Source organism: Rhipicephalus microplus, chromosome 3, assembly GCF_043290135.1.
Source record: "Rhipicephalus microplus isolate Deutch F79 chromosome 3, USDA_Rmic, whole genome shotgun sequence".
In the NCBI taxonomy this organism is placed as follows: Eukaryota; Metazoa; Arthropoda; class Arachnida; order Ixodida; family Ixodidae; genus Rhipicephalus; species Rhipicephalus microplus.
Genome location: NC_134702.1, coordinates 7,935,763 through 7,959,025, shown reverse-complemented (window position 1 = coordinate 7,959,025; position 23,263 = coordinate 7,935,763). Strand labels below are relative to the sequence as shown.

At 45.6% G+C, this 23,263-nt stretch overlaps 1 protein-coding gene across 1 annotated transcript in view; it reads right to left on the bottom strand.

The window, feature by feature from the left end:
* The window catches only part of LOC119183274 (nonsense-mediated mRNA decay factor SMG5), a 114,183-nt gene that overhangs the window by 23,990 nt on the left and 66,930 nt on the right, over positions 1-23,263 (bottom strand). Inside the window, exons 10-15 of the mRNA XM_037433641.2 lie at positions 21,837-21,944; positions 20,769-20,843; positions 13,047-13,107; positions 777-888; positions 629-707; positions 361-503 (exon numbers count right to left, since the gene is read on the bottom strand). Of these exons, the coding sequence (XP_037289538.2) occupies positions 361-503; positions 629-707; positions 777-888; positions 13,047-13,107; positions 20,769-20,843; positions 21,837-21,944 (578 nt within the window). The remainder of the gene's footprint in view (positions 1-360; positions 504-628; positions 708-776; positions 889-13,046; positions 13,108-20,768; positions 20,844-21,836; positions 21,945-23,263) is intronic.

Below are 23,263 nucleotides of genomic sequence, written 5' to 3'. Positions count from 1 at the left end.
TTTTCGCGGGGTAACAGAAGAGTTAATATTATGGATGCAAGTGGCACACACAATAAGCAACACTTCATCATCATCATCAGCCTGCAGGACAAAGGCCTCTCTTATGTTCCACGAGTCACTCGGTTCTGTGCTTGCTGCTGCCACCCGCAAGCGTCCTAATGTCATCTGCTCGCCTAACTTAGTATGCTTAGTAAGCAACACTTAGCATGCATCGACTACTAAAAAGTCTTGCAACTCTTTGCCCCTACCTCCTCAGCAAATGCACTGATGCACACACAAGCAATTCAGTAATGCCCCCATGAATCCTCAGGTCTCTTGCCTATGGGCAAAGCCAAGAGGAAAGGGGTGAACGCACCATACCTGGCACTCTTGTCCCTCTTGTGCCCTCAGCTCCCAGTTGATCTTGCTGTGAGCTGCAGACAATGCTGCAGTTCCCTGCAGGCAGATGTCTTCTGGTAACGGACACATGGTTGGCGTGTCCGGTAGCGTCATCTCTGTCAGTGCTGTGTAAACGATTTCACACGTGTTTCCGCAAAGCAAATGAAGCATTGTGCAGCTAGAGCGCTCAGCTATAGTGACTCCTAAATGAAGCATTGTGCAGCTAGAGCGCTCAGCTATAGTGACTCACCGATAGGATACAATGGTTGGATGAATGGCAGCACCAAGTTGAAGAGGGAGGCCAAGTGCTGCCACAAGGGTGTTCTGGCCTAGTGACAATGAAAGCGCGAGTTACACAAGGTGAATGCTGCTTCTGATGCAGCCTCATTGTACCTTACCTGTGTGCAAGGTCCGATCAAATCGGTCCGTCCGATGAGCCAGTCACAGAACATTTTCACAGTTGGCAGCAGAGTTACACGTGCCAGGTTGGTGAAGAGTGGATTGTCATCACTGCAGCAAAATAAAATGAGGACTTAACAGCTTACTACAACATGTGAGCTCACTCCTTGTAACTAGTAATACAGCACTTCATTTGTGCCACCATGAAAATTAAGGCAGAAAACTGCACACGCTGAGGAAGAGCACCTTGCTATAGAGCAAAACTTCAACAAGATAAGGCAAAAACAAGTTTGTCATCCATACATGAATCTCATGTGACGTGGTCATACTCACAGCAAAGGGCTCAGTACATTCCATAACAAGGCTAGCCATGCTCAAAACCAGATTGTCAATAACTAAATATTAATAATGAATATCTAATCATCAGAAATTACTAACAAGAATAATAATGATTAACTTAAAATCTCTATAAAATCTAGGCTTGTGCAAATAGTGTATTTTATGTTCAAAGCTAATAGTGATTTCGAACTCCCATTTGATTGAAGGCGTGTTCACCAGCACATGATTAACGTTGTAACTTCCCTCATCATAGATTTGACTAAAGGTTTACTTGAATTTCTCTCAATGTATGTTTGAACACTCAACCATAAACTTGCGCTCGGGGGGGGGGGGGGGGGGGAGAATATGATATGGCCCTCTAGTCACCTAAAGGGGCTCTTGCAAAATCTGCCCTATACATCCATTTAGACGGACGGGAGGGAAGGCATTGCGATGAACCTTGGTCTCCCCTTGACAGGGAACCTGCGGGTGCCCAATGTGCTCAACAATTAAGTCGTCAGGAATGGCAAATGTGCATTGGCGAATGTGATGATCACTAAAATCAATATTTGTTAGAAAATTGAAAACAAGCGGCTCAGAAAAAAAAATATGCCCAAATTTGCCTATTATAAGTGAAAATGGCTACTCTGAGGCGAACTAATATTGTATACACTCGTGTAAAGGCCACACTTTTTTCCCAATATTTTGATGGGGTCCAGCCTTTCATGAAAGTGTGACATTTTTTTCACTTTTTGATTCAGGCATACGGCTTGGAAGGTATTTTAAATTAATTTTGAAGTTTGTGTGAGCCTTCGACTCCATCAGGCCATTGGCACCCTCGAAGGGGACCTTCTAGTATGCTCTCATCACAACGCTGCAGTCAATGAAACAAGTTATGATGACGTCACAGCCGCCATTTTTCTTTTGCCGCATTTGTTCCTGCAGTCTATACTTCTCGGCGGCTGGTTGCGAGTGCGTGGCTGTGGCGCACGCTTTGAAAGTTTAGTGTTTAGCGACACTGCAGTCCCGTTTCATATTTGAAAGTAATTCTTGATGCAGACCGTAGGGATGTGTGTCACAGTTCTGTGTGCTGACATGGACAAAAGCTGCACTTGTTGGTGGCAATAGTGGTTTCTTGTTTTTGGAGCTCTCCCAAACCGAAACTGAGACTGGTCGATAATGAGGGGCCTGTAATTATCTGTCGCGTGTTGCAGAAAATGATGTATTCTGCCATGAATAGCAGGCCCCAGCAACACAGTGCCGTACGCAAGACAAGACGATGTTACTGCTTGCTAGCGAGATATATATATATATATTTTTTTATTCAAAATACAGACTGCCAAGTTGGGGAGGGAGCGGCCCTTACACGAGCACAGCCCTTAGTCAATTGTATGTGGTATACGCATGGACCGGTGCTTTCACGGCTAGCACCCGCCCCTGCAGTGAAACCACCTCTACAAGGTGTGTCTGCTACATGGAGGACAGGGCGTTGTCTGTTTTTCTGCGTTACAATGACGCAGTCTGACAACTGAACCTCACGGCTAAGCCACCTGTATGTGTCTTTGCTGGTCGTGGGCAGCGCAGGTCTCTCCATCCAGGAACGCCGTCCAAGTTTCCTCAATCATGGACTTCACAACCCGACCGCTGCTGCAGCTACCCATCGAATCATCCGCAGACGACTTCGAGGCCTCATCGGTAGTTCCAAGGTATGACCTGACAGAAACCTTCCTAACACCTTCATGTGAGAAGGTGCAAGAGGTCTTGTCATATGGAAACATCACGTACGCTCCCTGTGGCACGGATCTCATGCTCAAGTCTTTTCCTATGAATGAGCATCCAAGGCACGCCGTTTAGGCTTCTTTGGCATACCGCGGCGCCGCCAAGATAGCAAGCACCCCAGCTACAGTAAAATGCCCCCAAAAGAACTAAATTTGTTCGAACTTCGAGCGCGCTCCATGAGCGTTGCAACAGGCAGAGTGCCGCCACCTTGAGCTAGATTTCAAGCTATTCACTTTGTGTGCATAGAGTTTCTCACAAAAATACCTAGAAGAAAGTGTGGCACCACAGTCTATGAGAATTTCTTAAAGGGGCCTTGCAACACTTTTTGAGCATAGTCGAAAAACACTGCCGATCGGTAGTAGAGGAAGGAAGAAAAATAGGAGGAAAAGAACGGCAGGGAGGTTAACCAGCCTATAGGCAGCCGATTGGCTACCCTGCGCATGGGAGGGGGATGGAGGAGATGAAAGAAAGCAGAGAGGGAAGAGAGATAAACACAGCACATTCGGCAGCACACGCGCGCACACTGACGCACACTCAGTCATTGTTCAGTCTTGTCTTTCGCGCTGTGTGACACTGCTGTTACAGCCGCTTGTTCAAGCCCGTGTTGCGTAGAGGCTACCAACAACACGCAAGCCCAGTATTATAGCACAGTTCACGGCCTGGAATTCACAATAAATTATCAGAGTCAGCTAAGGATTGTTTTCTCTTCTCTCAACAAATGACAGAAGACCCTCAAAAATCACACGTAGCAGGCCCATCTATCAGCCATTGGCTGATTTGAAGATGGTGCACTCAGTCGTTACAGAGATCGCCGCAGGAGGCCGCGACTTGTCCACGCGTGCGTGCGCGGTCACACTGAAAAAGTTGTGCTAGTGACGTAGTTTCTTTTCCCCTGCCATCCCTCCCTGCTTAGCTTTCAGCGCTTTCGTCGGGATGAGAGAAGAGAGAATGCAATTGCAGCGTGCGACAAATCTTGGTAACTCCACTCGCACAGGACGGATTCTTAAAAATTTTGTGGCGTTGAATTCGTGACGCAATAAGCTTTTCCAGTAAATTCATTCCACGGTTATGTACTTGAAGAAGTGCTTCAGGGCCCCTTGAAGTGCCACAGCCTACTTAAAAATCGCGAGGAAATTCAAATGCTCGCACTGCGCCATTGCTAGAAATTAAGTCAGTTTTTTATTACGTTAGGAATTACATGGACACTTGATGGGTTTTCCCTGTCGCTGCCATGCTCTGCGTAAACTACAAGGTGGTAACATTCCCCGCGCGTCTTACATTCTACCCTCGCGTAAAACTGCGCAAGGTGGGGTGAAGAGCGCTGCTCAAGCAGTGATTAAATGAGGCGGCCGATCTTCGTTGCTCAGAGGGCGAACGCGATTGCATCCCACCAAGTGTTAGAGGTGACGTCAAATGCTCACTCAGCAGAGAGGAAACACGCCACCAGTCTTGACTGAGCATGAATAGACGTGGGGGAAAGGGGGGCGCTTGAGCAGCAGCGGTGAACTTTGATTCTAAGGGCACGGTTGCGATAGCTGGCATGCACGCTATTAGCAAGCATCAGCGCACGGCTTGTAAACCATTTTACGTGGTGCGCACTCCATGGGATGAGATTGTGTGATAAGAGCATATCTCCCTGAAACAGCCGTACTTATTTTCTTAAACCAGCGTTTTGTAAGGTATCGCTATGTCAGATCCAAAATAGTTATCTTTCAGCCTTCGTACGTGATGCTGATAAAGGCAGCAGCCGCTGTTTTCATGAGTGAACTTCTTATTTGGACAAAACCTGTGCTTGGAAAATGACACATCGATCATTCTACAAGTGTCACACATGTCCCGTTAAATAGGGAGGCGATCGCCGGGCTAATTCCAAGAGCCGAAGTATCGGCCCCCCGAACCGCACCACGAAAGCGTGGACAATTTAGAAGTGGTCCTTATTGGTGCGCCAGCGGACGCCGGCTGTGGCCCAAAGAACAAGTCAGAGCCGAGAGTTGATAAACAAACAAATTATATTCTCAATAATGGCAGATCGAAAATAATACACAAAAATGCACACTCCACACTAGTTACATACAATATGTCACCAATCAAACCAATCAATCAACGTACTACACAATACAATCAGCCACACTTGAAACAACGGACACGGACAACAATACGCACTACAATGCAGTCGCATGCATTGAACAACCAAGACACTTAAGGACTAAAGCGATAGAAAACCTATTCAGTCCAAAGTCCTTGGAACAAAAGTCTGAATGATACTCTTCCGAGAATCACTCACTTAAAGTCCAGCGTTGTTGTCGTTCCGTAGCTCTCGAAGTTTCTCTTCCAGGAAACCTCGCGTCCTCAAATGGCCACTCTCCAAGCTTCAAGCTTCTTCGCCGGAAATCCGTCGGCTTCACACACGCAGCTGTTGCCCGCGTCTTCGCTCGATAGCGGTAAACCCACGCTCTTGCCTGTAGCTCGAGCCGTCCCTACGGATCAAAACTTCGCCGACTACACGGCGGAATCTCTACGCACTCTGGCACTCACTTTCGTCTCCTCCTGTTCTGTCACTACGGGCAGAACCTTCGCCGACTACACGGCGGAATTCCTACGCGCTCTGGCGCTAACTTTCCGTCTTCTCCTGCTTTCTCGTCTCGGCCGCTCGATTAAATACCTTCCGCGCCACCTTCCAGAAATTTCTCGTCATTTCGTCGGCGCGATACGCAGCGAAGACTGGGGAGAGGCACGAGACGGTTCGACTGCCCTCTCCGGAGGATGATTCACTCGGTCTGACCCCGCCTCCTTCGTTCTAGAAAAATCGCGGTCTTGCTGGGCCGCCGATGTGGGGTGAGGAGGATCGTCTGCGAAGCCGTGCTTCTGCGGGGAGAGCGCGCGCCCGGGAGCCCTGGATGTTGGCTTTCTTTTTTTTCTTTTTACCTCGCGGCGTTTCTGCCGCCCGTTGTCGCAAGGATTTGGCGGCGCGCTCTTGTTTAGCGCTCGTTCTGTGACAACAAGCAATACACACTGTAGACTGACAGCAGCAAACAGACCGTCAGCATTTTTAAATGTGCCATAGTAGATTCCAGCGTTATCTCTAGCGGCCGTGTGATTTAATCGGAAGGTTTTAAGATTATCTGGACAGTTCCCAGTCATTCGGGTGCGGTTGGCGCAATGCAGCTTTAGACACGTAATGATGTGGTAGCAAAAATAGAAAGGAGCACGTGTGGCATTACTATTACATTACAAATTGTTGCTATTGCAGTCATTGCTTTGCCATTTAAACTGATATATACATATATATATTTTTATGTATGTGATTCGATGGTCTCCATCGCAGAGCTCATGCAGTACTTGGCGGACGTTCGGCAATGGTGTGGCAAGTTTTTCGCAACACTACCGTCTTTATATATGTTAATAGCAAAGCTGTTATTTAAACTATGAAGTTGCCTAATGAGGTATGCCCCAAACGCCACCGTACCAAGATCCATGCATTCTGTTCACGTGGCGCAAGATTCATGCACAACCGAAATACAACGTGACAGAACTAATATGATATGGACACGGTTGTGTCCTTTGTGTAACCCACGCGTGTTGCTTGGTCGATAAAACTCGACTAAGTTGGGTGTTGCAGACGCAAATTGCCATTCAGGCGCAGCAGGTCAGAATGGCGCAACACTTGCATCCCTGGGTCTACTACTGGCTGGCCAGTGTAATATAATATTCATTTTTCTGTATTGTGGTATTAATAATAATGATATGAACTACTGGGCCCCTGCTTTGGCCTGCTGTTGCACCAATGTTTTACTATGGGAGCGCTGGCCACAGTGTTTACTGGCCTGCACATAGAAATTGAGGGGACATGATCATACGACACGCGCGTTGCATCATTTTAGCACAGCAGAACATCTGGCACCGATTGAACGCGGATGGCTGAATCTGGCGAGAGCCATCAGCGTGTCTACCAATTTGATATTTCTAAATTCCCTGACTTTTTCAGGTTTTCCATGATGATTAAAAACAAATTCCGTGACCGCTACGTCTGCTTGGGAAACCAACTCTGTGCACTGGAAACAAACCCTCAAGTGGTAAAAAAAAATCAGGCACTCCATCTAAACTAAGTAAACATATTTATCAGACGCACGCAGAATTTTCTGAGTGCGTGCGGTAAATGTGAAAAAAAAAATGTATATCTGGCCAAAATAAAACCCCTGAGCCAAGCAGTCAGCAAGTCACCTGTTTAATGTTTAGAAGAACCACAAAGCAAACACACCACTTAAAAGTAACCACAGATGTGAAAGCTTGAAAGAGCCTGCGATAGTCCAACATCGCAGCCAAAGCTACTAGGAAACGTAGAAGTAGTGCCATCTCGCAGCATCCGTGCAAAATGAGGACATGGGAGCCTGGCCCGTTCAGCCACTGGAGTATAATTTAGTTTCCTATAATGGCTATAGCCCACGCCACTTAGGATGTGGATTGGATTGAATCAGATCGACCTGACCTGGTGTATTTACTGACTCGGCTATTTAAGATGTGGATTGGATTAGATCTGACTCGACCTGGATTGCTGTATTTACTATTGATTTGCGTCCCCGCCCAACTTGCACACCTCTAAAATATACTTTTCTAAAAAAAAAAAAAGAATAAGTACTACTCAGGTATTCTGTGTACGTTGCCTTGACAACGAGTGACGACGAAGTTGAAAGAATAAAGCTGTACTGAAATTTTTTTTTCTTTTTTTTTCGACAAGCACATGCATGTTTGTACTTTATATCTCTGGGCTCTGATACTTGAAGTGCAACGTCCTCGGATGGCTGCATTGAAAGCTGGGGACGGCATTTAAAATGCTGATGTTTAAATATGTGGTGGCAAGAAGGAATCTGTCAAGGTGCAACAGCTACCTTGATTTGCGTACTTTTTTGTGGAAGTCACGCAAAAAAATAATTGCAGATATATTTTTACAATATCTCACGAAGCTGAAATTTAAAATTTACCTGAAGTTACTCAAGTGCTACTCTTGAAACACGAGCTACCAGCAATATGTGTGTAACTGAGGACGTTTGCTGTTGCACCACCACCACCAATAATAATAATAATAATAATAATAATAATAATAATAATAATAATAATAATAATAATAATAATAATAATAATAATAATAATGTTGAGACGTTTATTGGCGGACACTTGTCGATGATGCTTGACAGCGACCGACTCTCTGCACGAGCTGCTCTTCTTTTTTGCTAAAAGGGCGACCCACTAGAAGGCGCTGGAGAGGACGACCCACTGTTCGAAGGCTTCGCCACAACTACCCCGGGTACGAAGAGGGAGCCCCCTGGCGACCTAACAGCTGGTTACTATGAGCGGGTCGTGGTAGGCTTTGAGGCGCTCCACGTTGACAATGTCACGCCCTCGACGGCGCATGTCCGAAGATGGTTTGATGGGTTCAATCAAGTAATTTACAGGAGAAGTGCGTTCGATGACACGATAGGGACCTTCGTATTTGGGCAATAGTTTTGAAGATAGGCCAGTTGAAGTGGTAGGGATCGAGAGCCAGACGAGCGCTCCAGGGAGGAACGTGGGCGCAGTAGTGCTGGTGTCAGCGCGAATGCCTTTTTGCCGCTCTTGCTCATGCGCTGTAAAGGTCCTTGCAAGCTCTCGACACTCTTCAGCAAGCTTGGCTGTAGCAGAAATAGGCGCCCACTCGGACGGATCTGGCTTGTACGGAAGTATAGTGTCGATGGTGTGCGACGGGTGTCTTCCGTATAATAGAAAGAAAGGTGAAAAGCCAGTAGTGCTCTGAGGGCGGTGTTATATGCGTAGGTGACGAAGGGTAGAATGGCATCCCAATTTGTGTGATCGACGACGACGTACTTAGAGAGCATGTCGCCGAGCGTACAGTTGAAGTGTTCAGTAGTGAGGCCATTCGTCTGTGGGTGGTAAGCAGCAGTTTTGCGGTGAACAACGTTGCACTCTTTGAGAATGGCTTCGACGACTTCAGACAGGAAGACACGGCCTCGATCACTGAGCAGTTCCTGAGGTGGACCGTGTCGCAGCATGAATCGTTGGAGCAGGAAGGAGGCCACATCGCTCACTGTAGCCGCGGGGAGAGCGGCAGTTTCGGCGTATCGCGTGAGGTGGTCCACAGCAACAATGGCCCAGCGGTTACCAGCCAACGTTAGTAGAAATGGCCCATACAAATCGATGCCAACGCGCCCAAACGGCCTGGCAGGGCAAGGTAGAGGTTGCAGACCTACCGGCGACAGGTGCATTGAAGTTTTGCGCGCTGACATTCTATGCAGGATTGAACGAATTTCTGCACGTAGCGGTACATGCCGCGCCAAAAGTACCAATGGCAAATGCGGTGGTAAGTCTTCGATACCCCGGAGTGCGCACATTGCGAATCAGAATGAAAGAATTCGCATATGTTATAGCGCAGACTGCGGGGTATGACTAGTAGCCACTGGCGGCCGTCACCGTTGTAATTGCGCCGGTGGAGGAGGTCGTCGCGAACGGTGAAATGGTGGGCTTGACGACGCAACGCGCGAGTGGATGGAGTGGATGGATCAGTCAGCAAGTCTACCAGTGAGGCAATCCATTGATCCTTGCGCTGTTCAGTAGCAATGGCATGAATGCTAATGGAAGAAATGGTAAGGTGAGATGCCGAGTCGTGGGCATCGTCGTCAGGCAAGGGAGAGCGCGACAGGGCATCGGCGTCAGCATGTTGCCTTCCGTTGCGGTACAGCACGCGGATGTCGTAGTCTTGCAGGCGAAGTGGCCACCGGGCGAGACGGCCTGAGGGATCTTTCAATGACGACAACCAGCATAGTGCGTGATGGTCGGTGACTACATCAAATGGGCGACCATACAAATAAGGTCGGAACTTGGTAAGGGCCTAGACGATTGACCAGACATTCTTTCTCAGTGACGGTGTAATTAGTCTTGGCTTTTGTAAGCGCGTGCCGAGCACGTGCCTAGGCCTAGGAACGGTCCTACTTCGTTCAGCCGGCTCCCAAGCCCAGCCCGTAAAATTCTTATGCACGCCCGGCATGAACGTTGCCGTGCCGGGATCGCAGCAGTGATCGACTTCGCTCCAAAAAAATCCCCAAGCTCGAGTCCCTACCTGGCGAGCATTCCCGGCTCGACCACGCTGGCAGCAAGCGAGGGCTAAAGGACGTCTGCGCACCACATCAAATGACAATGACGAAAACATGCAAGCCGAGCTGACCAGGCGTGTGACGAGAAGTGGCGTCACCACAAGGACGACCCACTGTTCGAAGGCTTTGTCACAATAATAATAATAATAATAATAATAATAATAATAATAATAATAATAATAATAATAATAATAATAATAATAAAATGCCTGAGTAGCATGGCAAGCTTCTGCTGATGGCAGTTCTAGCCTTGACGAACTAGACGACCTTCAAGCGAAGCCGAAATTGTGGCCTAGACAAACATGCATAAGTTTCCAGACGTGGGTAATGATGTGGTTCGAAACTCAGAAATGCTGTGCAATATGTAGAAGCAACACACATCAAAATAGTGCATGTACCAACGTGGAACCTAAGGAATGCTGTAGCCAATGTGAAGGACAGGTTGCCGAGCAGGGATTTGCTTGGTCTTGTTTATGCCATAGGCTGCCACAATTGTGACAACCAGTACAGCCACGGCGACGTCTGTGTAGAGTTTGTGAGAAGCCGGTTTTCACTCAACGGGTCAAAACCCTGACGGAGTTTCGGGCTCTGAATTGGTGCAACAGGTGAACGCGTGGCCTAGTTGTCAGGCTGAGCACGTCAGAGCCTGATCATACCTGAAGGTTTCGCCCCGCAGAGTGGAAACGAGCTGCTCGCGTGCTCTACACAGACGTGGCCGCGACTGTATATCAGTGAAACGGGTGATTTTAAGAGAAAAGTTAAACAACAGAAATATGATGCCATGAAACAATGCGTGGCCTCGACTGCCCTCGCTGAACACGCAGAATCCACAGAGCACCAAATAGACTGGTAAAAAACCCGCATGCACCCTTTGAAGGGGGGGGGGGGGGAACTCGAATTAATGCATTACACTGTGGTGGGATATCATGTGAATGTTGCATAATTGAGTATGGTTTGGGAATGCATAATTGTTATTTTGTCTTCAATATTCGTATTTATTGAATGAAGGAATAACATCACCTTCAACGAGTGGTGGGACGCTGATATTGGCTTATGCCCCAATACTGGTTGAAAGTACTGTTGCTTCCATTGCACCTACTCGAGTAAGCAAAGCGTCAAGTCAAGCAAAAGCCAAGTAAAGACTCGATTGACTGAATTCTGAATGCCCAATCCAGTGCCTACATATACATGCAAGTGAACGGTTGTGCAGCGTGAGCAGTCAGATTTTACCAGCAGATGCTGCCTGCGTGAGCCATGCAAGGCGAGAGGGAGGGCACGAGGCGCGAGCATGCGGCACGAGACGCGAGATGCAAGCATGTGCAGTAGGGTGTGGACACCACCGCCAATGCCGGATTTGTGAGTAGGTGTGACTATAAAATACTCCGCATTTAAAATAAGCTTGCATCATGCCTGCACCTGGAATCAAGATACAGACGAGTGTACAAACGCTGAACAGGAGTGATGGGGCACTTCTGACAATTTACTCTCGCTGCTTACGTCATGTATTCAGGCATGCTTAGATACGCCGTGCCTTTCTTATGGCTTTTATTGTGAACAAGGCTCTTTCCCATATCGGGTGCCGAAAAGTCAGTAAACTTTGTGTTCCATAAGTCGGGGTATCCTTTCGTGTTTACACTGAGAAGCAACAGTTATGCACTTTTTTTTTTTCACACCTCTTCTAGCAGCTCACTGTACTAGTTGCAGTTGGAAGAGCGACATTGCAAGCTTTGATCAATGGTAATGCTTATATTTTTGACAGCCGCACAGAACTGCTGTAAGTTTCCATGACCTGGCCAGGTTTTTCAGAAATTCCCTGACTTTTCCAGAAGGGTCCAAATTCCCTGACATTTCCAGGTTTTTCAGGTTTTCCAGGTTGGTAGACACCCTGGCTATGTACTTTCCAGTGTCGTTAACCGAAATGGAGGTGCCAGAGTAAATTAGATGGCAAACCTGCAATATCTGTGAACATCACTTTACGGTAACAAGAAAAAGGCACGCACGTGGAAATTTTGCAAGATTTATGAATCAGCACGCAGCAGTCACCTCAACAAACGCAAATGTTTTTTGCTTTTTCACCGAACGACAAATGTACTTCAACAACAGCATTGAACCACTCAAAGTATGTGAATGACAGATGACAAAACTGCTCCGTTTTGCAATCATTATGTTCAAGCGAACAATTTACAGTGACTCTTTTTTGATATATAGAAGATTCCAAAATGAACAGCGCAGTTGCGATGAGACTGAAGTAAACCAAGGCTCACTTAACCATACTTTGCTGTTGTCGTCATTCCAAAACAAATGCAGAAAACATATAGTACACAGAAAAGTCGTGGCTATTGCACTGCTGAGCGACGAGACAGACACAAAGCACACACTTGTTCCACGCCCTACAGAAAACTTGACATATTCATTTAGTTAGCACACACATGCCTTTCATGAACTGCTTTTCGCACTGTCTTGCAGAGTCAAAGGCTGCCACAAACTACTGTCTTCATTGTGGTGCCTAACGGCCTTGATGCACGCTTAGAGGTGCTGATTGTCATGTTTCACCAATGAGAAGTGGAGAAGAAGATAATGCTGCTGCTGGGTACGCCTCCATAAATACATCTATGAGCTGTACTAGTTGCTGGCATCGCACTAACATAATCACATTAAAACATAAATTTATTGATTGTGCCGCTCGCACCACTCACATCACTCTCACCACCGATGCCACCGCGAAAGAACAGGCGGCGTCTGTAACGGCGCCCCACAGATCGTTTTCCAGAGCCGCCAGGGGGTCGCGCATGCGCTGTAGAGGCATGCAAAGGTGGATTGTACAACGCTTATAATGATGCTGGCTGCCGCAAAACACCTGTCGGCGTACTTTTCGCAGCAAATGCCGCAGTGTGAGCTGTGTGCCCAGGATCAGCTAAAATTTGGCTTCTATAAAACTACTGCATTTTTGGCAGCAAGAGTCAATGAGTGAGAAATGTTGTGTTTGCTGAGAAAACGTTGAGTGAAAGGTCTGGAGGAGTTTGCACTCACCTGCTTAGCGGAGGAGAGTAACGTGAAGACTCTTCTTCCACTTCAGCACCAGGAATCCTGCCTGCAGTTGCACAGAGAAACAGATGAGGCCCAGAAGAGACAACAATAGTGCAACAATAGGCCTCGGCCTTGTTAAAGGTCATATTGCTTCACTAAACATTACATCGAATTCCACTACCGTGCATCTTTTATATCCCTAACAATGTGAAATGGTAGACTATTGGTGAAACAGAAAACTTTTCAAGCAAAATTGCTACTTGAATAGAATTACTTCTTTTAATGTCGCTGGTCTCGTTACAGCACTAGCACTGTCCCCTTTTTTTCACCTGTCCTTGTTTTCGGCGCTGTGAAGTTTTTCCACTATGCCAAACTCACCCAAGCTTCCATACTCCTAATATACGTACTTAAATTCTGTCCCATTTACTTTTCATTGATTGATTCATGATTGATTGATTTGTGGGGTTTAACGTCCCAAAACCACCATTTGATTATGAGAGACGCCGCAGTGGAGGACTCCGGAAATTTTGACCACTTGGGGTTCTTTTACGTGCACCCAAATCTGAGTACACGGGCCTACAACATTTCCGCCTCCATCGGAAATGCAGCCGCCGCAGCCGGGAATCGAACCCGCGACCTGCGGGTCAGCAGCCGAGTACCTTAGCCACTAGACCACCGCGGCGGGGCCCCATTTACTTTTCAATAAGTGGAACTTCTGTATAATGGCACATTTTAGTGATCGATTTGGGAGCCGTTTGATGAGAGTGTACTGTATTCATAGATGCTTCAAACCTTGTCATCCAAGTGGAAAAGGAGTGTGACTATCAGTAGTGATACAATTCATAAAGGAAAATGTTCATTTATACTGCTTCATTAATACAATTAAACCCCAATACAGTCATTAACACAATTAAACCTCAATACACTCAAATTCTGTGACAACAAAATTGACAGAACACGTGAGAAAAATTTGTTGCTACGGAATTTCGTTGTAGCAATATTACACCACAAAATTTGGTGAGATCTGATGATTACGACTCGTCCGTTGGTACCAGCAAGCATATGCATTAAACTCTTGCTAAGTGGAACGTACCTGGTCGTACATCGATTGAACGTATTTTTTCGCGTATAACAGGATCAAAATATACAGAAAATTTGGAGCTGAAGTCGGCGTGAATAATATACGAGAATTTTGGTGCGCAAGCTGGCTTTACGGCACCCCTTCACGGTAATGCAGGAAAGAAGGTCTTGTGTCAATACGCGGATACTTTTTTTTCTTTATCCCACGGTTTGCTGTTGGTGGTGCCGATGATATGCACAGGCGGGTTATACATAAGAAACGCCATTCTCAGACGACCCTTGAAGCGTGCCGAGTGTGCAGCGCTGCAAACGAGCGTTCCAAGTATATTAATTCTATGGTTCCAAAGCTTCGATAGAGACCAACTAAACACTGCAACTGAAAGTGCCGAAGCTCCGTAATACCATAGCAATAAGTAAAAGACAGGAAAGCCGCTCCGTACAATTTTACGGCTTTATTGACCGCAATATACAGCCATGTTAGCTGCGCACCTTCGCAGCCTATTCCTTATCGACAAACGCGACGACAGCGACCGCGGTTTCCTGTGAAGCGGTTGCGGCGAACGGAAACCTGTGCGCGCTGCGCTAGCCGTGCGTGTGCCCTTAGAACTGTGTTGTTGCTATCCTTGTCTGCAGCGTTATGGCAAGCAGTACTATTGGGTCAAGTCGGTTTGCGTTAGATGCACGCGTACTTTTGTCGCCGAGGGCTTCATTCAAGATCGCAGAACTAGTGACGCCCAGCAGTACATTTTTTTATCGCGACGTTAAAAACATGGAGGGAGTTCTCAAAGAATAATTCTGCCGTGGCCCGCACGTGCATGAAACCCACTGGCAGAATCATATGGTGGGTGAGGATCTGTTGCCGAGCATCTCAATGATGAACAATTCACCAGAATGAGCGTGTGGTAGCAGAAAGCATGGCTCCGGTAAGGTGTTGCGATGCGGCAACGAGTTCTATATGTCAGGAGCTAATCAAAAATCGCCAAGTCTATAGCGTAATTCGGCAGTGATCCTAGGCAAGCTTATTTTCCTTATATGGTGGTACTCGTGAAAACTTCGTTGTAGCGGAAGTATCCAGCAAAAGTATTTGTTGTGACCAGACATTTTTCACATTGTTTTCTGTGGGTGGCTGATGGGAAATAGAAAATTATTTGATATGGCAGAAATTTCGCTGTAGTGAACTTCGTTATAGTGGGATTCAACTGTATAACAAAGCTAGTGAAATTGGCAATACGACTTCATAATATCAAAATTGGTTAATTTCACTTTTAAGGCCAACTATAGTTACCAAGGATTCTTTTTCACACAGATAAACGTAGAAAAAAATTCAACAGCATAAAAAAATTGCCGTTGTTGAATTTAAGCCCTCTTCACAATCAGGTCATGCATAAAGTGAAATAAATGAAGATCCAATGCACAGTGGTAATATGAATAGAAGCCAAGGTGCTGATGCATCTTTGTTTGTTTATCCTCTTCCACCAACCAGAATGACTTGTTGTCAATGTGCAAGATGCGTGCGACTCAAAATACCATGCTGCCATCTCCCGTCGAACGGCCACTGAGAACACGGCAGGGCATCTCCTCAGGGCAAAGTGACACAATCTGACTTCGATGGGCAAACGAGTGTGCGTGGAGCATGTAGCCACTATTGTCAGCCGCGCAATGGTTTAGTGGCATGGTGACCACACAGAATTTGGAAGCTCTTTCCACTGGACTATATTATATTACACTATACATTATTACACTACATTATATTCAAATTGTTATTTCAGAGCAGTGACTTGCAAGTTTGCAAGACACTCTTCAACGCCTTTTCCTAAAACCACCATTTTATTACGAGAGACGCCGCAGTGGAGGGCTCCGGAAATTTTCACCACCTGGGGTTTTTTAACGTGCACCCAAATTTGAGCACACGGGCCTATAGCATTTTTGCCCGTTTTGCATAAATGAGCAAGCATTACATGATATAAAAAATTTGTGAGCATGGAGTGTCACTGGAAGCAACGGCTGGACACGTGGGATTTTCTTCAAAGCTGCAGCTATTTTTCCTAGGATGTGTGTATATGCTTCTTACACTCTTTCCCCCCCCCCCCCCCCCCCCCCGAGATTTAGCTTTAGCACATGATATAACTGAGTTAACAGTTAACTATAATGAAATCAACTTCTTAAAAGGCTGCTTATCTTTTACTGAAAAACTGTGTTAAATGCCCCTTAGCTGTGTGAACTATGGAAATCGCAAAAGGTTAAAAAGAGACTGAATAGAACAATGCAACTGCTCAAGCTTGGACCTCATGCTTGTTTTTTTTTTAATTTTAAAACATGATTTAATTTTTATATAAATAAAGGCAAAAAATATTAAAAAAAAACAAAAACAAAATGGCCACCATGGCCAGATTTGTGTGACCCCTTGTGATTCTTCTAGATTTACACCACTTATTAGCATACTAGAATTATAGTGTATACAGCTTGTTTTTGTTTAGGCTCACTAGATGGAAACATGGTTCAACTTATAGTTTTTTTTTAATTAGCAAACACCACTTTGGAGCCGCATTCCTCCTTTGAAGCAGTTTGGAGTAATTGGAGCAGAAATTCCGTCACTGTCCCATGTCTGCAATGTAGCATCGAATGTGGTCAATGTTTTCCAGCAGCTTTGATGTAGTTTGGCGAGGCTTCAATCCTGACAATTTCAGAATTTCGGCTCGTGTGATACTACTATGATTAAATGCAAGAACAATAACCAATGTCACAATTTCTAAAGGGACATCAAAGGCAAATAACAATTTAGGTTGGAGTGAAAGCTCAATATATGACATCTATAACAGCAGTAGTGTTATCCACAGCAGTGCTCTGCTTACCGAGAAATTAAGATAAATGTACCACATGTTTGCTGCGAGTGGGGCCTTTGCGAAATAATCCCCACAACATGAGTGTCTAAATACAATTAATCACTAGTAATCAAACTAGCCGCAATAAAAAAAAGAACCTTTCATGCATCAAGAGACGCAATAAAATGCTGCTTGTTCGTTTCTATTTAATCTACAGAAAAAAGAACTGCCTTGCATTACTATGGGGAATGGCACGAGTGGCTCGAAAAATTTCGTATTCGCCTTGTTAAGCTGGATAGGTGGTGCCATCTAGTGGGGTTCAGTTGAACCAAGCAAGGAGAAAATCAATCAATGTCTGTTGTTGGTGCTGTGGCTCCCGCTACTTTCGCTCTGTTGCTACTAATGTAGGCGGCCATGCAGTACAGGCGGGTAACAATGGGCCTGGCAACAGTGACGTGAGACTGACTGCTTTCAAGCGGGGCACTTGAAGTGCTCCAACGCGATGCGGACCACTAAAATGTGGTTTTATTTCCAAATAAGCACTTCCTTGGCACAAAAGTAACATGATGAAGTTTCCGGACCTATTTCAGCAATTACCATCGACTTTAGGGTAAGCAACAATATTGAAAAAAAAAAAAAGTTTTTCTTTTTGCGCAATTTGAAATCGGGAGCCTTTTCTGAACAAGAATCAGTCATTTGTTTGTTCTAGCACTACTTCTTTCTGTCTAAAAATCACTTATTTTGAAACCTACGCGAAACGCATGGGCAGTTAAAGAAGCGCCGAAATGAAGGGCACTAATTTTTTGACAAGTTTAGTGGGAATGATATTTGGTCTGGCAACAAGTGCATCTGCCAGGTCATTGTTTAGCTGAAGGTTTTCTTTGAATGCGTTGTATGCGCGCATTGTTTGCAGAGTTTCAAAAGTATTACGGTTTAGCCATTAGAAAAAATATAGGCAGCTTTGAGGACATGCGAAAGGCTGTCTGAGCCACATATATTTCCACATGGCAATAACGAATACCAATCCATCAAATGGCTTTTGCCCGAAGGACACTGATACGTAAACTCAATACGTAAACTAAGCATGCCATTTTAAATAATTTTTGCCATGTCACGTGCCACTGTTTCTAACGTCGGAGCAGAGTTGTCTATGTAGAGGACCAATGTCACTGCATTGCCGTGTATGTAAGGCCATTCAAAGCGCACATCATGCCCTCATTCTCTGGGCGCGTGCCGGCAGAAGGGAGGAGGAGCAGCGTTCATCTTGAAATTTGACCCATTTCCGCGACGCGTAGCGTTGCAAATTTTGGCAGACGTGATGATGAACGCCTCATTTACACGTTGCGCTTGTCAGCTCGAAATTGTCAAACCTGGTGAGTGGCCCTTTAGACCACGTAGTGGGTGCATAGCAAATTTGAAAAAATTTCATGCACAAAGTGTTTGAAGTATACGCACTAGTAACAGGATGTCGCTATCATGTTCAACTCCTAAAGGCGAAGCTTTAGGATTCCCTAATTCTTGCGATAGTGTTCACTTTAATAATTTCTCGGGTCAACTAGGTTACGATTGCGGCCCAAGATGACACACTAGTCAAAGAATAGAGTGCATGTAATGTGTGCTGCACCACACGTTTGCAGTTTTGTCATGTGTGTGGTGTCACGTGTGCAGCAAGGTGAGCTATATAATGTGCTGTAAGGTCACGCAATAAATACAACTTTGAAGTTAGCACTCATACTGTCGTCTGTATTTCCCCCCCTTCTTGACCGTACAGCATCTTTTCTTCACGCTCAAACTGAGCTGTGCTTAAGTAATACCATTTTATCATGCACCAACTCGCCCAGTCAGCAGTACGTGTCGATTTCATATTGCAGGCATTTCTGCTGTTCTGCCGCTCCCTTTCATTTTTTCGTGCTCTTGTCACGGTGGGTGGCGATAGATGGCACTGTGCACAGGCACGTCAGATGTTTTCAGGGCTGCAAGAGTTGGCGAGGTCGAATCACGAGCGTGCCAGGAAGATTATCTCTCTCTCCTCAGCTAGTGCAGGGTAAGCACGTGTTTTCCTTCGTCCCCCTCCCCTTTGGGGATCGTCAAACTGTAGCGTGCCTGGTTGCCTAGGCATCCTTGGCGCTAGCTCCGATTCCATGCGATTAGCCAAGCAGCGGTGCCTTGTGCTTGACGTAGACGTACAACACCAAGCCGCACTTGCTAGAGGCCTTCGTGTATGAGGTTTGCCCTAACTCTCGTGACCAGACCCAGTTTAGCCGTGAGGGAGCTTTCCCCGATTAGCGTGTCAAAGCTCGCCGCTGTTAGCTACGACGTGCTTGCGATCTTCCTTTTTTGGTGAACGTCGGCGTGCGGGAGCCTTGGCTCCCCACGTCCTGGGAGCGGACATTGTATTGTGTTTGGGGTGCCACCAAAGGCAATAAAGTGTAATAGTATGGAAAGCTGGGAGAGTTGGTTTGAAAACATTCTTGGTGACATTTTGATGCGCACACAGTGAATGGGAAAACGGAAGGCCGAGTTGTGAGTTTGCGCTTGTTTGTCTGCACACATTCTGTTTTCTCGTTCACTGTGTGCACATCGAAATGTTACCAAGAATGGCAATAAAGTGTATGTGTGTCTTGTTAGGATCGAACACTGTCTGTTTTGCAGCGCCACGCTAAATGCCTTCTAGTTGAGCGGTGCACTACACGTGAGCAGGTGAAGATAAACGCAGCCATGTGGCTCGCTAAGCCTGAACCTGTGGTGATCTTTCGTTACGGTGAGTAGCGAGGTTACCACAGGCTTAAACAGCTGGGGCAGTCATAGCTAAAATACAGCTACTGTTCACTTTGTAAGGATGCGTTCCTTTTTTTCCATTTCTTAGAGAGCAACATTTTTTCATTACACCCATTTTCCCAAAATAAACATGGCATCCATGACACAGTGGAGCAATGTGCGGCTGCAAATGCACTGCTTAGTTTTTGAAGAAAAATACAGTTGTAACATGACACTAAACACTAAAATGTACACTAAACCATCGAAATGCTTCTCCCATTCACCTTTGTGCATATATAATTTTGTAAACAAATTAATGATGCCAACGAGCATAACTAAAATCAGCAGCAAGCTGCTGCACTTTTTTCAGATCAACACAAATGTGCGGAAGCCCCACTTGCACTGTGTAGCCTCAACTCCAATGTCAAGATAAGCTGTCGCTGAGTATAGAGGGTGTGCACTTGACGTCATCGGCGAGGATTACTAGCGTCGAGGTCGCCATTTTGGCGGTCCACACGCTGGCGACACGAGTGAAAAACTCACTGCACGTGCTGTGCCCGAGATCTGTAAGGCAACTTGGATGTCTAGTAACCTCTGGAATACCTTCTGCATGCAGAAGCACAGACAGCTGGACGCACATAGGAACGGACCTTTAAGATGGCACGGCGATTGTGTTGCTCGTTTGCGGGTCAAGGCGGAGTGCGTATCCTCTATCCATTGAAATGCAGTGCCACTGATTCAGTAATTTCTTCGCCCTGTGTGCGCGATGCCTGTTCAATCTAACATAAACAGGCTGTCCTGTTTCACCAAGGTACTGTTGGTGCCAATATGAGGAGGGCTACAGATGGCACTTGATTGCAAAGTGAAAGAACTTGCAAGCAATGAATTATAGGTTTCGTGATCAGGGTAAACAGATCAAACAAGATGACGAGATCAATAACTAAGGAATGGAGACGATTGTGATGTAAAAAGAAAGCAGCTAGACAAAGAACGTCCTGCTGTTGTAGAATAACAAAATGTGCTTTCATATTTATGGCAAATGAAAACTGCTGGAAAGCATTCTGACCATTGGTGACGGTAGCGAAAGAGCTGTCTTGTGGCAGCGTAGATTCAGCCAGAAGATCTGTAACTGCAGGCACATCTGCATGACAAGTTTCCACCATAAGGCCTTGTTCATGCACTAATTTTCCATTATGTCACAGTCATGACGAGAAAACATACAAAACAACAAAGAACACAGCAGCACAGTGTTCATCCAGACAATCTAGCAAGCACAGTCAGTGGCTTGAGACTGTCATTTAACAAAAAGAGTGGCTGTGCTGCTTAGTGATAAATATGCTCCTAGCTAAAACATCTTTACATAAATTTCTAGTGTCAACATTGTTAACACAAACAGCATTCTTAAATGAATAGAATTCACACTGCACTTATGTCCATAGAAAAGTATATAAACTAACAAGTCACAAAGTGCAGCCTTTACATTCCAGATGATGTTGGCTGTCCACTGTGATAAAACTAATGATGACCCTTCTTTGTTTGAATAAGCAGTATGCGGAGTCAGAAGAAACTGCATTACAAGAGGTCCTGCATTGTAAGAACATATGTTTGGGCATGTTGGCAATTCATTCTAACTTTTCATCGCACAAAGGAACGCAGACATAGGTCTGACTACCAACAAATAGTTCTAACACAGGTACATAAATATGTATATACACACACATACAACAAAGAGCAACAAAACACAGGTGCATAGTATAGGAAGACTTTTTTCCCTTAATGTCAACCAGAATAATGGCTACTTCTGTTAATGTAAATTACATTCCAACTTATTTTTTTGCTGTAAATTGACCGTGAGACATCCCTGACTTTTCTAATCAGTAAAAGATTTTGGGCTGCGTTTACTGGGCCTGTCAATAAAGCGGCGATTGGGAAACGCAAAACCCACAACCTGGAAATGCTGAAGAGGTAGACATTATGCCAAATAAGCTTTGTGGAATAGCCATTCTGACATGACATACGAAATGAAGGAAAAGATACAGCAAGCAAAATAGGCAAGTGGCCCTCTTCTTCGACATGCCAAAGGGTTTTTACTGCACCAGAGTGGGATATTTTTGCAAGTGTGTGATGCACTTACCAGGTCCTGTGAGGGAGCACTGAGACACAAGGTGGCAGCAGGTCGCAGCCACACGGGAAAACATGTTCAATGTGAAGGCAGCCGCAGCACTGCTCAAAGGATGGGGCCCTGCAAGCAGTGCGAAAACTAACTTTTTTGACAATAATAAAATAACTGAGCTAGTTGATAGGTGTGCAGAACTCTCTACCCCCCCTTTCAGTATTGGCACACCTCACTTTTAAAACACAATAGTGCTACAGTCGACTCCTCTTAAACGGAACTCGAAGGGAATCCATGAAACTGTTCCAGTTATCAGAAGTTTCATTGAAGCAAAGTACACTTATATAGTGAATCAAAAACTTTATTCAAATTGCACAAAACTCACCTTACTCATGAGGATGAGGAGAAAAAAAAAAAAGGAGTGAAGGGTGGTTTGTTTGGCAAGCTTGAGTTGTTTTTCACAAGGTACGCACCCATGCCTCACAAACTAGCCAGAAATTCTGGACAAGCCTCACGCTCAAAATAGCGCTGCAAAAGCTCAACAGCCTTTTAAGCTGATCAATCTGATGGTACCCCTGCACCGGCAATATTGTTATCTCCTTCATTGCTGGAAGGTTGATCCTCATCTTGCACTTAGGCAATCATTTCCTTGACAGTCTCCTCAGGACAGGTACGAACATTTTCATCAATTTATTCGCAGTCCTGCAGCGTGAAAGGGTGCTAATGCCTCAATGTCGGCATCAGCAGGGCTTTCTTCTTCATCAGGTATTGCTTCTTGCACTTGAAAGCCAGCATGATGAAAGCATCTGTATGTTGTTGTTGCCTTCATTTGTTACCAGGCACAAGCCAAAATGTGGACGGCTGCCGATAAATCTATGATATAGCATTTCCCGCTGTCTGCACAAAGCTGCATTCGATGGAGCAATTGTCTGTGGAATTTTGATGTTCTGAATAACCCCTTGATCCATCAGCTGGATCACTGTCGTTGCATTGGCTGGCAAGAACTCCAGAGTGATAACTTGTCTTTCAACCTGACCATGGGCTGGACAATTATTCACAATGAAGACAACCTTCCTGCCTTGCCTCGTAAATCTTGTGTCTTCCTCCCGTAGCCAGTTTTCGAAAATGGCCATGGTCATCAACGCTGTTCCGTTCGCACGGTATGCAACGGGAAGGTGTTGAACGCCTTTGAAACATCGTCGGTGCCTTGGTTTTCCTATTACCAACAGCTTCAATTCCTCATCTCCTGCCATGATCGCACCCACCAGCACAGTAATGCGATCTTTACTGTGTTTTCCTCCACTACAGGCTTCGCCTTTGAAGGTGAGTGTTTGATGGGAGCGCCATATAAAAAAAAGATCCATCTTGTCTATGTTTAAGACGTCTTGTAACTCAAAGCTCATCAAAATTTCCTTAAGCCGCGCCTGTTGCCAGTCGGTGCAAATGTG